Here is an 11,967-nt window from a genome sequence, read left to right on the forward strand (position 1 = left end):
TTTTAGAATTGGCCTTACAGTGCAGTAGCTGGTAAAGTCCGCAGATAAGTGATGTATGACACATTAATGAGAATAAAGTGCTGGCTTTGGTAAACAGATTATATAAAGAGACCCCGTAAAGCCCATGCGTTGAGTAGTTTGCTCATCATTTCGCAGCGGTCGAGATCAACATGTTCATCATGCGCCCAGTGTCAATAGCCATCACAGGCCTGACGTTGCTCACCGCAAGTAGTTCTGCGGCGTCATGCAACCCGTTTCCCCGTGGGTGATGCCAGACTCCGATAAAATGGCATAACCTTGCTAACGTCTCAGAGCCCCTTTGCAAGGGTATCAAGATTGAAGATGCTACAGTGGACGAGCTTCAACGATGGATAATTCTCGGTAACCTGACTAGTCATAATCTAGTAGAATGCTACTTGGCCAGGATTCAACAAATGAACAAGCAAGAAACCTTTGCTCGACTGGACCTAGATTTTGACTGACCAGTCACATTGCAGTTATACTCATTCTATCAGTGAGGTGAATCCGGATGCTCTTTCTATCGCGACGGCGATGGACGAGGAACGGGCCACAACCGGCATGCGTTCTGCGCTGCATGGCATTCCTTTCGTTGTCAAAGATAATTTCTATACCGATGACAGGCACAACACTAGTGAGGGCACACTGGTGCTTCTTGGTGGCAAGTTCTCCTCGGAATCGACTGCGGTAGCCAAAATGCGTGCTGCGGGTGCCGTCTTGCTTGGACACGCAACTATGGATGAAGCTGCGGATCACCGTGCCCTGACTAAGTACTCTACCGGGTATTCCAGCAGAACCGGGCAAACTAGGAATCCCTACAACTTCACACAGCCCACAGCCGGAAGCAGTAGTGGCCCTGTTGTGGCTGTCAGGGTTAATCAGGCTCCCATAGCACTAGGAACTGAGACTTATGGGTATGTTGGACAGCACCGCCTCTTATATCTCTCAAATCTGTGCGGATACAAGCGCTGAATTGATGTCTAGGTCACTCACTCATCCGTCTGCCCAGCTAGGTCTTTATACTATTAAGTCTACTCCAGGGCTGTGTTCCCGTCATGGTATTGTGACTGGCAGCTTCTATCATGACACCCCTGGTCCATTAGCCAGATCTATGAAAGATGTTGCTTTGATATTAGATATTATCTCTGGCTATGACGGATATGACAATCTGACCTCCGAGGCACGGTACCCCGAGAATGGTTATACCGCGCAGGTAGTTGATAAAGATGCATTGCGCGGCTTGAAGTTGGGCCTTCCCTGGTACCCTTACTGGTCTACAATCCAGGTAATAGCCTATCCCAATTCGACACGTATGATTCGTTGACTAACATCATCAAGCATATCAACGCCCCTGGAAACCGTGAGGTATATGAGAGAACAGTCGCCGAGCTCAAAATGGCAGGAGCTGAAATATACAACATTACTGTTCGTACCAATAAAGAGCCGCCTGAATCCTGGATCCACGCACTAACTTGATCCATGTAGGATACCGCTCCTTTCCTCGGTATTGCGAATCCGTATGGCGCTGGCCAGCCGGCTGACACTCCTTCTGAGCTCAGTCACTCCATTGCCTTCGCCACTCTTCTTGCCGTTGGTTACGGCGAGTGGCTCCAGAACTGGACGTTTCCCGAAGGCGACGAACGTCGCGGCATGAGCACTCTTGCTGAGATGGCGGCTTGGAACATTGCTCACAACGACACGACAGGGGCGCTAGGGAACAACACCTGGTGGTGGGATACTACTTCAGGCCAAACATTCTACGACGCTGGTGTGAAGACCAATGGGACCATGGGCTCTGCATTCTGGACTGCGTTTGGCTGGAGTCGTTTCAGGGCTCGCCAGGCGATTGACATGGCCCACGAATACGTAACAGAGAATGGGACCGCTGTGAAGCTCGACGGCTTACTTGTTCCGAATGGCAGGACAGGTGGTGGGAGCAACGCATGTGCTGCTCTTCCCTCGTATGCTGGATATCCGATTGCTGCGGTTCCGATCGGTATGGATAGCTACTCGACTCCGTACGGACTGTGTATCTACGGACAACAGTACAGTGAGGCAAAATTGATCAAGATCGGTTCCGCCATAGGGGATTTGTTCCAGTGGAACGAGAAGCCATCGTGGCACGGTTACCAGACCGCCAAGGGACCTCCTGGGGCACCTTGGCCGGGATACACTTGTTCCACCACCAGTCTAGACCACTACGGCTGTGACGAGGCTTAGTTAGTGTTTTTTCGCTGCTAGAGATCCTCTATTGAATCTTGACTTCGGATGTCATACCTTTCCGAAAGCTATGGCAGCCATGGACATGGGAGAAGGTGTTTTTTATTTATTTTAACATTTCAAGAAATGATATATGCTCTGCCTTTATCTTCCGGCGATTCCTCGCCCACATCTGACTTTCAAGTATCACATTGTACATATTCTACTGGTGACGAAATTCCCTAGTTGTAATCCTTTTCAGTTCTTATGTTTGTTATGGCCTTTCGCACTCGGTCATTCAATTCGCAAGCTGACTGGGTCTAACCTAATGTCTTTCACAGACTTGAGACAGTTTGGTTACTCTGAAGCGTTGGAACGAAGGTGGTGAAAAATTCCCTCGGCCGTTCGAATGATACTATTTAGCATCATGTCGCTCAACGTGCCATTCCTCATCGCCTATTATGGCGGCGACGGCATGGTGATTAAAAAACTAGAATCCCACGACTGATGAGGTGACTATCGTGCCATAGCATGGATATAGTTCGAGTCTCAAGTACCCCTGGTGGAAAGGAGGATTGCTGTCCCGTTTGAAACCTATGCCATTGTCAATACAATCCACCTTCAAAGATGCATCGCACTATTGAAAGCATCTCAAGATACTTGTGACGGCTGTAGAGTGGCTGAACGGCTTGCCTCTTCGCCGGAACGTTACATGGGAGGTCGCTTCGCTCCTGCATAGATCTAAAGAATAAATGCATCCACGACGTACGTCCTGCCGTCACGACCTGCATTAGCGGGCCCTGGGCTGATTCTTGGATTGACATAGTGGCGGCCTCGGTCGCCAGAGACCCCTAAATCAATCAAGCCTCCTCCCTCGCACAAGTGACCGCTGTCCCCAACGTTCTTCTGGCATAGTAATAACCTACATCTACGTATCATATTTCCCACCAGAAGAGCACACCCCATCAACGTCGATTGATGTGACCAGTCAAAAGGTTCTGTATAGGCTGTTCCGGGGCTGCCAGTGTGAAGAGCATGCTTAAGTGTCACTGGGTGATTAACAAGAACAGTAGAGGAGCAGGATGCCTTAAACGCTGCTATTATTGCTGCTAAGGCTATCTACACGAAGGTGACACGACCAAAGTACGGTGTCATGTGGAAGCTGGCCTGGTTCGGCGGGCTCCACGCGCCCAGCAGCTGGTCCGGATACAGCGTCTCGTTGGTAACCGTGCGGAAGAAATTCATCCTCCATTCGGTGCCCTTGGCCGTGCCATTGTCGACATTGAAGATGCCCAGCGGCACCGTCACCTTGCTAGTCCACACCTCGCCTGGCACGTCAAGCTCTGTCTCGGCGGAAAAGCCGTCGGCGGCCGGATCTGAGACGAAAAAGTGGTCAAAGGCAGCGCCCGCGGTGCGGACCTTGGAGGGATTGTACACGAAGGCTTGGTAGGTGACGTTGTTGGGGTTGACCTCGAGCTCAAGGTACGTTTGCGGGTCGTTTGTGCCGCGGTACAAAAACGCCTCCATCACCTCGTATTCCCAGATGTCGTCGTTGGTGGTCTGCGACGGATCAAAGTAGAAATACTTCTCGTCGTATGCGGTGAAGGTAAGCTCGACCGATGTGTCGGTATAGCATAGATCAACGGCAGTCTTCGGAAACGGTGTCAAATCCGGCACTGATTTCGAGTATTCGACATGTCCGGTTTTAGGGCACGCCGGGACGGTCAGACAGGGCACTGCAGCCGCCGACGCGGCGAGCACAGCAACTGCGAGCGCAGCCTTGAATGGTGGACTAGGCATGCCGTACTACCGGATCGACTCGCGAGGGCGATGGCTTCGGCTTCTTGGAGAGGTCGGGGTAATACCTGACACGGTGCTTGGCTGGGAAGAAGCTGGAGACAAGACGAGAGGAAAACATGACCCAGAGGTCTGGGAACCAGCCACCTAAATATACATCGCCATTCCCCGCCTGATACTTCACCTGCTCTCGGGACTTAAGCGATTGTGGTTGTCCGAGCATCTGACCGGACGGACGTATTGAAGCAAAGCAACATCCTTGCATTTGGCAGATAATAACTTGGTAGGATCAATGCCAACAAGGTGGGTGTCCAGAAACAATCTCGTCCACTAACACCTAATGGCAGTAGACAACCCAATTGGTGTTAGTAGGCCGGACTGCTATTTCCAATCCCTGGGCCGTTCATCCCACCACACGTTAGTGCACAAGGAATAGCACTTGAAGGAACGTTACAGCGTTTCTATCATTACTCCTTTCGTCTTTGTCGGAATTCTTCACTGGCTGAGCGACGCGTCTCTACTAAGCTCCATTGTCGCGTTCCATGCTCGCCCAGTTTGTACATTAGGTATTCCACAACAATTGCGCGTCTTAAACGCCATTGAGGAGCTCTGTTTACATGGTTTGGTAGAATTGTATGATTAGTCCAAGACGTGCTATCCAGACGGCTCCTTCAAATTCACTGTTCATGGTCTTGGAAAAACAGAGCACTGACCGCTTGAAGCATAAACTCCCCTGGCAGATATTATGCTACAAATGTTCCGAGGATAACCCCAGCAAAAGTGCCCCTATCATCCCACCCGAACGATACTGGTCGTCGTGGAGGACTGCTTTCGGCTATTTACTTCTCTCAATCTATTGCGAGGCAATCACTCCGTCCTTGAGGTGCTCGCACATATCATCAACCCCATTCAGATTTAGAAACATTGCCGGACGCCACCACGGTTGTGCAGCGACACATATGCGCAGCCTTTGATTTCATATTTTCACACAGGACTCCTGAGGTGAGCATACTGTATCTTCAAGTCGCCTGGCGTCCCTGGGAGAGGTCACAGGCATAACGAAATGCCAGACATTTTAGGTTAATCAGTAAGAATGGGGGCTAAGACTGCGCAGTCGGAGTATACTTCTGTAATTACATGGCTTAAAGCTATTCATCAGTTGCTCTCTATCTTAGCAATTTTCGCTATTTATCTGTGTGATATATAGCTTGCCGCAAAAGATATCTGCCTTTAGCTGAGGTTCTAGACAGCACGCAAAGTAAAGATGGGCTAACCTATAGGTGGTTTGCTATTGCTGAACTCACTATGAATTTATTTGGTCGTTTTGATGCCCTGCCAGATTTGAACAATCCATTGTAGTTTTCTTCAGTAAGACCTAATACCACAGTCTCAATCAACAGCAACCAGTATACATAGTTGACCATCCTCATAAGATCGTCCTCCGAGTGACAGTAACTGGGTCCACGTCACCTTTCTTTCGTGTACTAAATAGTGCCGGCTATGGAATATGGCCTAATTCAATGAGGTACTAGCTATGTATAGTAATTTAAGGGGTATTCGCCATCCACAAAGAAGCTATCCACTTCGATGGGTGCTTGAATGAATGCCCCGGTGCATCTGTTGCCATTTATGAACCTGTTTGATCAATCTGACATGGCGCAGATAGAATTACTGCAGAGTCTCCCGGAAGTCGACCAACAGTTGTTCATCCAGTAGTACTGCGGGCTGCAATGTGAGGATGCTGAGTTACTCCACCGTCTATGGCTTTTGCTGGATAATAATGAGCTAGTAGCGGTAGCACAGAATGTCAGTCTCCGTGTTCAAAATATCCCTCACGGTGATGTTGGCCGAGAGAGGCTCGTAAGGCAAGACATCGTCGGCGGACGCGGGATGTTTCACTGAGCCATGGTAAGCAGACAATCGACGATCTCTGTCTTTTTGTTGCCATATCCACCATATCCTATCGAGTTGCGTGTGGTGAAGGAAGAATACTGGATCTGGTTTCCGGAGAAGTTCAGTATCTTTACACTCACGAGCGGAGGGCTGCGTGGAAGGGGTTTCAAAAGAATTAACGTACCATTTGGCGCAGTGAGCATAAAAAAGTCTCCACCCACTCCGTTCGGTATCACGTCGTGAGGGCCACGCTCCAGTGCCATGACAAATTCGTCGAAATCGTCCTGGTTGAGCACGTCTTGCAAGACCGCAGGTGAAATAGCATCACCCGAGAAATTGTGGGAATCAGGAAATTGGCCAAACCCACGAGATAGGCAATGTGGTCTCGTTGCCCAGCCAGTGTAGCGGACTTCATAATCCGCGAATGGCCCATCTTTGATGCATGAACCATTTGCAGGGAAGTCTGTGTTAGGCAGTCGAGGGTCACCATTGCCCCCGAATCCCATAGTTGAGCTCCATATGGGAGATGCGGGAAGATCTTCCCAGTCTTGTGACCAGTCCCAGTACCTATCGAAGTATTAGTTTACCTCCACATATCAGTAGCTCTAGGTGATCGTACACGAGGTGACCAGCGTAGCCACAGCTTTCCTGGAGCGCTTTCTCGTACAGATGGATGAACCACCGATGCCACGACAGAAACGCCGCATTTCCATGAGCTGTTGAGACAGACGCGTGTAAGCTCATCAGAAGCCCGTTAAGTTCTCGGAAGCTATACTATACTGACCATAGTTGCCAACATTGAAGTGTAGCCACGGGAAATCGTCTGAGAGCCTGCCACCTAGATCGAGCCCGGACGGTAGGTTGTGCAGGCATTGAACGGCCCTAAGATACTCTGACTGTTCTGCGATACTTAGGGCCCGCCATTCGCGGCGATGAGCCGGCTCTAGACAAGACGGTCTCACAGTGGCAGTTCGAGAGGCGGCCAATAGTCCAAACGTCGTGGTCGCCACCACGGCGGCAAAGGCAACGGCCTTCCACCGACGTCGCCTTGGCGGGATCTCTCGTTCGTTTCCGAAGGAATCCGCTGTTTCTTGGGAGACAGGAGTGTATTGAATGTTGGAAGATATCATTTTCAAACTAGGCTCTGAGTGTTTGAATTGCTGAACATTCAAATCATCAAGCAGCAGAGCTTTCTTCTCTCCACCATAGGTACGGAGTCAGGTTAACACCCAAGTTCATTAAGCCTGGTATGGTCTGACTTAATTAACCCTTTACTATATAGGGCTAAGATCTGGGTATTCGTATGTTTAACCTTAGTCGCTTTATCTTTGTTTTCTTTTGAATCAATGCTTATCAGTCGTTTCTCTTTATTCAAAAAGATCTCTCAATAATCAACAGGAACTAGTATCTCAGACGTATGGGTGGCCAAGGCAAAGGACATGGTCGATGAAGACGGATCGATTCGGATGGTGCGGCAAGGGCCCAAAGCTAGGTGATTTACCGTTTCCTAACGATAAACAGCTTCACAACATATTGCTTGTTCACCCGGGGGGTCTTCTATAATGTGGCTGTTGATCACCCGGTAGGATTCGATGCGGTAAGGTTCCGCACAGTAAGATCCCACACAGTAGGATACTGCAAACTAAGATCCTTTATGATCCTTGCCCTTCATCCGCTCCCAATCGCTTACGCACTCAGGTTCAGATAGCTTGGATCTTAATAAGTATACTAAATACATTGCAGGTGCCGCCATCAGCAGCACACCGAAATCCTTCGTCCCAGTTTCCGAATACCAAGCTTCTTCATCCAATGGTAATGCTGCCCTGCCGAATAACTGAGACTGAACCGGAAAGGGCGCCATGCATTGGCGCTCCTAGCCTACGAACTGTATACTCGCTTATAGATGACTATCGTATTTCAGCTTATTATTCAGCATTCTCAGAGGCCACCAACTACCACCTCTGAAATTCTACAGAATCTTAGGGTCCCACGGTAAAATGACCTCTCCGGGACTTGGGTCAACCGGTTTGTAACCTGGTATTCTTTTCTCCTGCGCCCATTGTAGAATTGCATGAGGGTCCTTACACTGCTTTTGCATAGAAAAGTCGGGATACGGAGTCGGACGACCTTCGACCCAAAAATAAGTAACTAGGCCGGGATCGGCATTACACATGACAAATTGACGAAGCATGTCGATGCAATGGTCTGGTATGAAGATTTAGTCAAGAAGGTCTCTAGGTTGGGGGAGTGAAGCATACCTATGTGTACACGCAGTACGTGAGGGGGATTGCTGAAAGCCTCCTCATCTTGCTTCTCCATACTGTAGGTGTTTGTTAGCGGACACTCTCTAAATAACCTGTACGCAAATAAGAAAACTCACTAGTAGTCATAGTAGGTGTATTTTCGAACAAGGTCCTGAGAATATTATCAGCCAGAATGTCACCTTTTGTAAATACCGTAATCAATTTGTGAGGGGCTTACCAGGCAATGCATTTGATGAGCAAAATCCAATACGACTAAGGCTCCATCACCATAGTCGTTGCGATACTGTGGAGGAACACGGGTCACAGACTTTGGATCTTTGCCCATGTTCTTGACATCCTCGTCGGTAATTGGTATCCAGACGTCTGCTTCACATTCGCTTCAGTCGTGCAATGCAAAACCGCAAGGGAATCCTGTATCAGACCTACCGTAAATCATGCTCTGCCATAGCTTGTCTCTAGCATCGCTGGGTGGTCCGGCCCATTTCTCTTTAAAATTGATCGTGCCATTGAAGAAGACAGTGCTGTAGTGGTCCATTGCCCCTGTCTCAATAATTGGTGCTGGGAATATTAGGATCTTAAGTCACCCGAAATCTATATCAGCACGTACAAGGTGTATGTAGTTCTCGCACACAACGCGAATGTGAGAATCGCCTCTCGCGGTAGATACCAATGGCCACGACGACTACGAGCACAGTGGTGACTACAATATGGATAGCTCGTACCAGCTTCCAAAGCCACCGGTCTTGCTTCAAATGTTGAATATTGATAGTCGTAGACTCATCAGCATCACTCTGGTCTTCGTTGTCACCCAGTAATGGCCTGTAGGGCCTGTACTTCTCGAACAGCATCATGGGTTTGAAAAGATGGAAAGACAAGATTCTCAAATTCCCCTCAGAGAAAGTCGAGTTGGGCGGAGATGTTTAAACCGACAAGTCGCACCCTGCGACTCGACTCAGTCCAGTGATATGCAGCTCTTCCCAACCACAAGTGACCATGGAAGACTTGATGCGATATTTCCGAAATTTGGACTGCATTACTCTAAGTAGAATAGCTGGGGAACTTGTCCTGCCCAACGGACTTGAAGGAATATCTAGGCGCTCCTACGCAGGACGGAACTATTGCCAACGAGTCGGAGATCCATTGTGTTCCTTTTGTGATTGGTGTCTTAGGTTTGGATAGAGCGCTAGGATTGAGTTACGTGTGCGGCGTAGATATCGAAATGGTGGGGTTGTCTTATGTCAGAGCGGCATATGTTCGTATAATCTTACTCTCGTTGAGGACTTCACTCCGCGGCACGTCTATCGCCGCTCTTGGGCAAATCGCTAGTTTCTTTGGTGCTCGTCAACCGCTTGCTACAGGACTTGCGCCCACAACTGCGAAGGGTGAAATTAATTGGTTCATAGCAAGTACGACCGATACACCAATTTCAGTTCTAACTGTGAGCTCTTACATAGCAGGGTTGCAGCGGAAGGACAGCGTGAATTTTCTAGCGAGCATTTTATAGGCAGATAGGTAATTCAATTGAACATCTGGTGCGTGACCAGCTGCCTATGTGGACAAAACCTAATGGCCTGGTATGTATTGAGACTCTATACAAGGGAAACTGGCTTGACTATAGGATAACTCTTGCATGACTCCAATTTCCATACCACTACATAGCTCATAGTTTTGATGAAATCCGCCGTGTTGTTGTTCGTATATCAAGCCTCGTCTGCTGACTCAGCCTCGGGATCGACCTCATCGGAGACGTCCTTATTGTAGTACATTGTCATGCGTTTGACAGTTTCATCAGCCTCAGGGTCGACCTCGTCTGAGACATCCTTATTGTAGTACATTGTCATGCGTTTGACAACTCCATCAGCCTCAGGGTCGACCTCGTCTGAGACATCCTTATTGTAGTACATTGTCATGCGTTTGACAACTTCATCAGCCTCAGGGTCGACCTCGTCTGAGACATCTTTGTTGTAGTACATCGTCATACGACGGCCGAGCGAGTCAGGCGGAGAAAGAGGGCGTGACCAGGCGCCGATCGCGCAGAAGGCGGCTAGCAAAGTAAAGGTATAGGAGGACTTCATGTCTGAATACTGAGAGGCGACTGACTTGGTCTTCTTCCCAAATGAATGGAGACTATTGGAAAGTGACAATGTCTTTTCTGTAGGTGCAATGGCTCTTATATAGGGGGAAAACCAGAAACCATGAGAAACCCACCGCCGAAGGCTTTCTCATACGAACATTGTCAACTCTGGGTTTCTATCCAGATGAGTCGGTGTGGTTACTCTACTTTTATTGCTCCTTTTTTGTTCCCCAAATGCCTACCACTTTCCTAGCGCTTACTACGGGACGAGCCCGTCGTCTACACATATAGGATGTGAGGATGATTTTAGACCAAGTATTGGACAAAACCTAAGCACCGCTCTTATGGATACATGCTTTGTGCACTTTTACAAGAGGGCGAAGGGATTGCGGTGCTTGCTTGATGATCCCATCTCTCTAGGTTAATGTAGTTGAGTCGCAGGATGAGTCTCTCCGTCAAAACTCCGAGGAACGACCCAGCCCCTCCGTCATTGATCAAATGTTTACTGCGCTGATACGGCACAGCGGCCCACTTTCTTGAACCAACATCGCTAGATACCGATCAAATGATAGGAATGCTCTCAATATATTTTCACAGCGACTCGAGTTCCGGAGCATTTTCCCATGACCTCTATATTGGAGCCACGGGACTCTCCAGTGAGACCGTATCTAGTTTGCAAGAAAACAGGTCGTTCACTTTCGAGATTCTCCCTTTCACAAAAGCACAGTACACACGAATTGAACACACTGGCCTCGCGCTGCGCCGCCTAACGACGCCCGCCCGCCCACCACATCCTACCAGCGGGTCGTTGGCGAGGAGGATTTGGTGTTATGCACTCTCATACAACTCATCTCTATTTCTTAGATCCCGTCACCTACTGGTATCGCTTTCATGCGCCTGTATCCGCTGGCCTTATAACTGTCGACACTTGCATCACCACAGCCCGCTGCCATGAATGAAGATGAAGCTGGACATGCCCTTTTAGAGCACGATTCTGAGTCTGCAGATGAGCGGGTGATCATACAAAAAGATCGAGCACGAGCCTGGGGCCACTGGGTTGCCCATGCTCTCCTGATTTCTATACTGGTGGTGCTCGCTGCTACTTGGAGACAGCCATGGTCAGCCAATGACAATTTCCCCAGCCTACAGGATGGCCTACCACTAGGGGCCTTGAAGATGTACTCAACACGCTTCAACGGTTCTATCGACTTGAAGTCTGAATGGAAAGGAATGCCGAGACCTGAGCTCGAAGCTGCGTGGAACTCAGTAACTCATGACGGTAAGCTTGTCTAACAAACCGAATATCGGAGGCCCTGACCAGAAAGTTTAGTGACTAACTTCCCCATATCGAGGTATGACCTGCAGAAGAACGGTCGAGGTGACTATGAGGAAACAACGGTTAAGTTTCCTGCTAATCATGGCCACGGATACATGGCTGGCCTAGAGGTGTTTCATCATCTGCACTGCTTGGTATGCCTGGCTGCCTGAAGACTCTCGGTATGGGTGAACTTCCTGACTTTCCGCAGAATATGCTTCGCAAAGTGTCCTATCGAGAGCATTATCAAGACCACGACATTTTGTGGACAGACCCTCCAGATGTCTTCCGAAATCACCTAGGTGAATAAAATCTCATCAAACAAAATTCTAGTTACTAAGACTAACCTTGTAACCAGATCATTGCATCGATATGCTTCGGCAAAGACTTATGTGCTCCTCAGACGT

The 11,967-nt window shown here is 48.9% G+C and overlaps 4 protein-coding genes across 4 annotated transcripts; 1 reads left to right on the forward strand and 3 right to left on the reverse strand.

Annotated features, from left to right (window-relative positions):
- Positions 1 to 1,129: 1,129 nt before the first annotated feature.
- On the forward strand, positions 1,130 to 2,238 carry UCRPA7_1337 (putative amidase family protein; the record flags this gene model as incomplete). Its single annotated transcript, XM_007913919.1, has 3 exons — positions 1,130 to 1,303; positions 1,357 to 1,443; positions 1,504 to 2,238. 3 exons carry the CDS (start codon positions 1,130 to 1,132, stop codon positions 2,236 to 2,238), a joined length of 996 nt encoding a protein of 331 aa, XP_007912110.1.
- Positions 2,239 to 3,336: 1,098 nt separating this feature from the next.
- UCRPA7_1338 (hypothetical protein) lies at positions 3,337 to 4,017 on the reverse strand (the record flags this gene model as incomplete). The annotated part of the gene is made up of 1 exon (XM_007913920.1): positions 3,337 to 4,017. The coding sequence occupies one exon, from the start codon at positions 4,015 to 4,017 to the stop codon at positions 3,337 to 3,339; it is 681 nt and encodes a 226-aa protein (XP_007912111.1).
- Positions 4,018 to 7,876: 3,859 nt separating this feature from the next.
- UCRPA7_1339 (hypothetical protein) lies at positions 7,877 to 8,706 on the reverse strand (the record flags this gene model as incomplete). The annotated part of the gene is made up of 5 exons (XM_007913921.1): positions 7,877 to 8,112; positions 8,166 to 8,227; positions 8,288 to 8,322; positions 8,389 to 8,537; positions 8,598 to 8,706. 5 exons carry the CDS (start codon positions 8,704 to 8,706, stop codon positions 7,877 to 7,879), a joined length of 591 nt encoding a protein of 196 aa, XP_007912112.1.
- A 1,165-nt stretch (positions 8,707 to 9,871) lies between these two features.
- Positions 9,872 to 10,246, reverse strand: UCRPA7_1340 (hypothetical protein; the record flags this gene model as incomplete). The annotated part of the gene is made up of 1 exon (XM_007913922.1): positions 9,872 to 10,246. One exon carries the CDS (start codon positions 10,244 to 10,246, stop codon positions 9,872 to 9,874), a length of 375 nt encoding a protein of 124 aa, XP_007912113.1.
- Positions 10,247 to 11,967: the final 1,721 nt, after the last annotated feature.

This window comes from Phaeoacremonium minimum (assembly GCF_000392275.1).
Source record: "Phaeoacremonium minimum UCRPA7 unplaced genomic scaffold PA7_03_scaffold_82, whole genome shotgun sequence".
NCBI classification, from domain to species: domain Eukaryota; kingdom Fungi; phylum Ascomycota; class Sordariomycetes; order Togniniales; family Togniniaceae; genus Phaeoacremonium; species Phaeoacremonium minimum.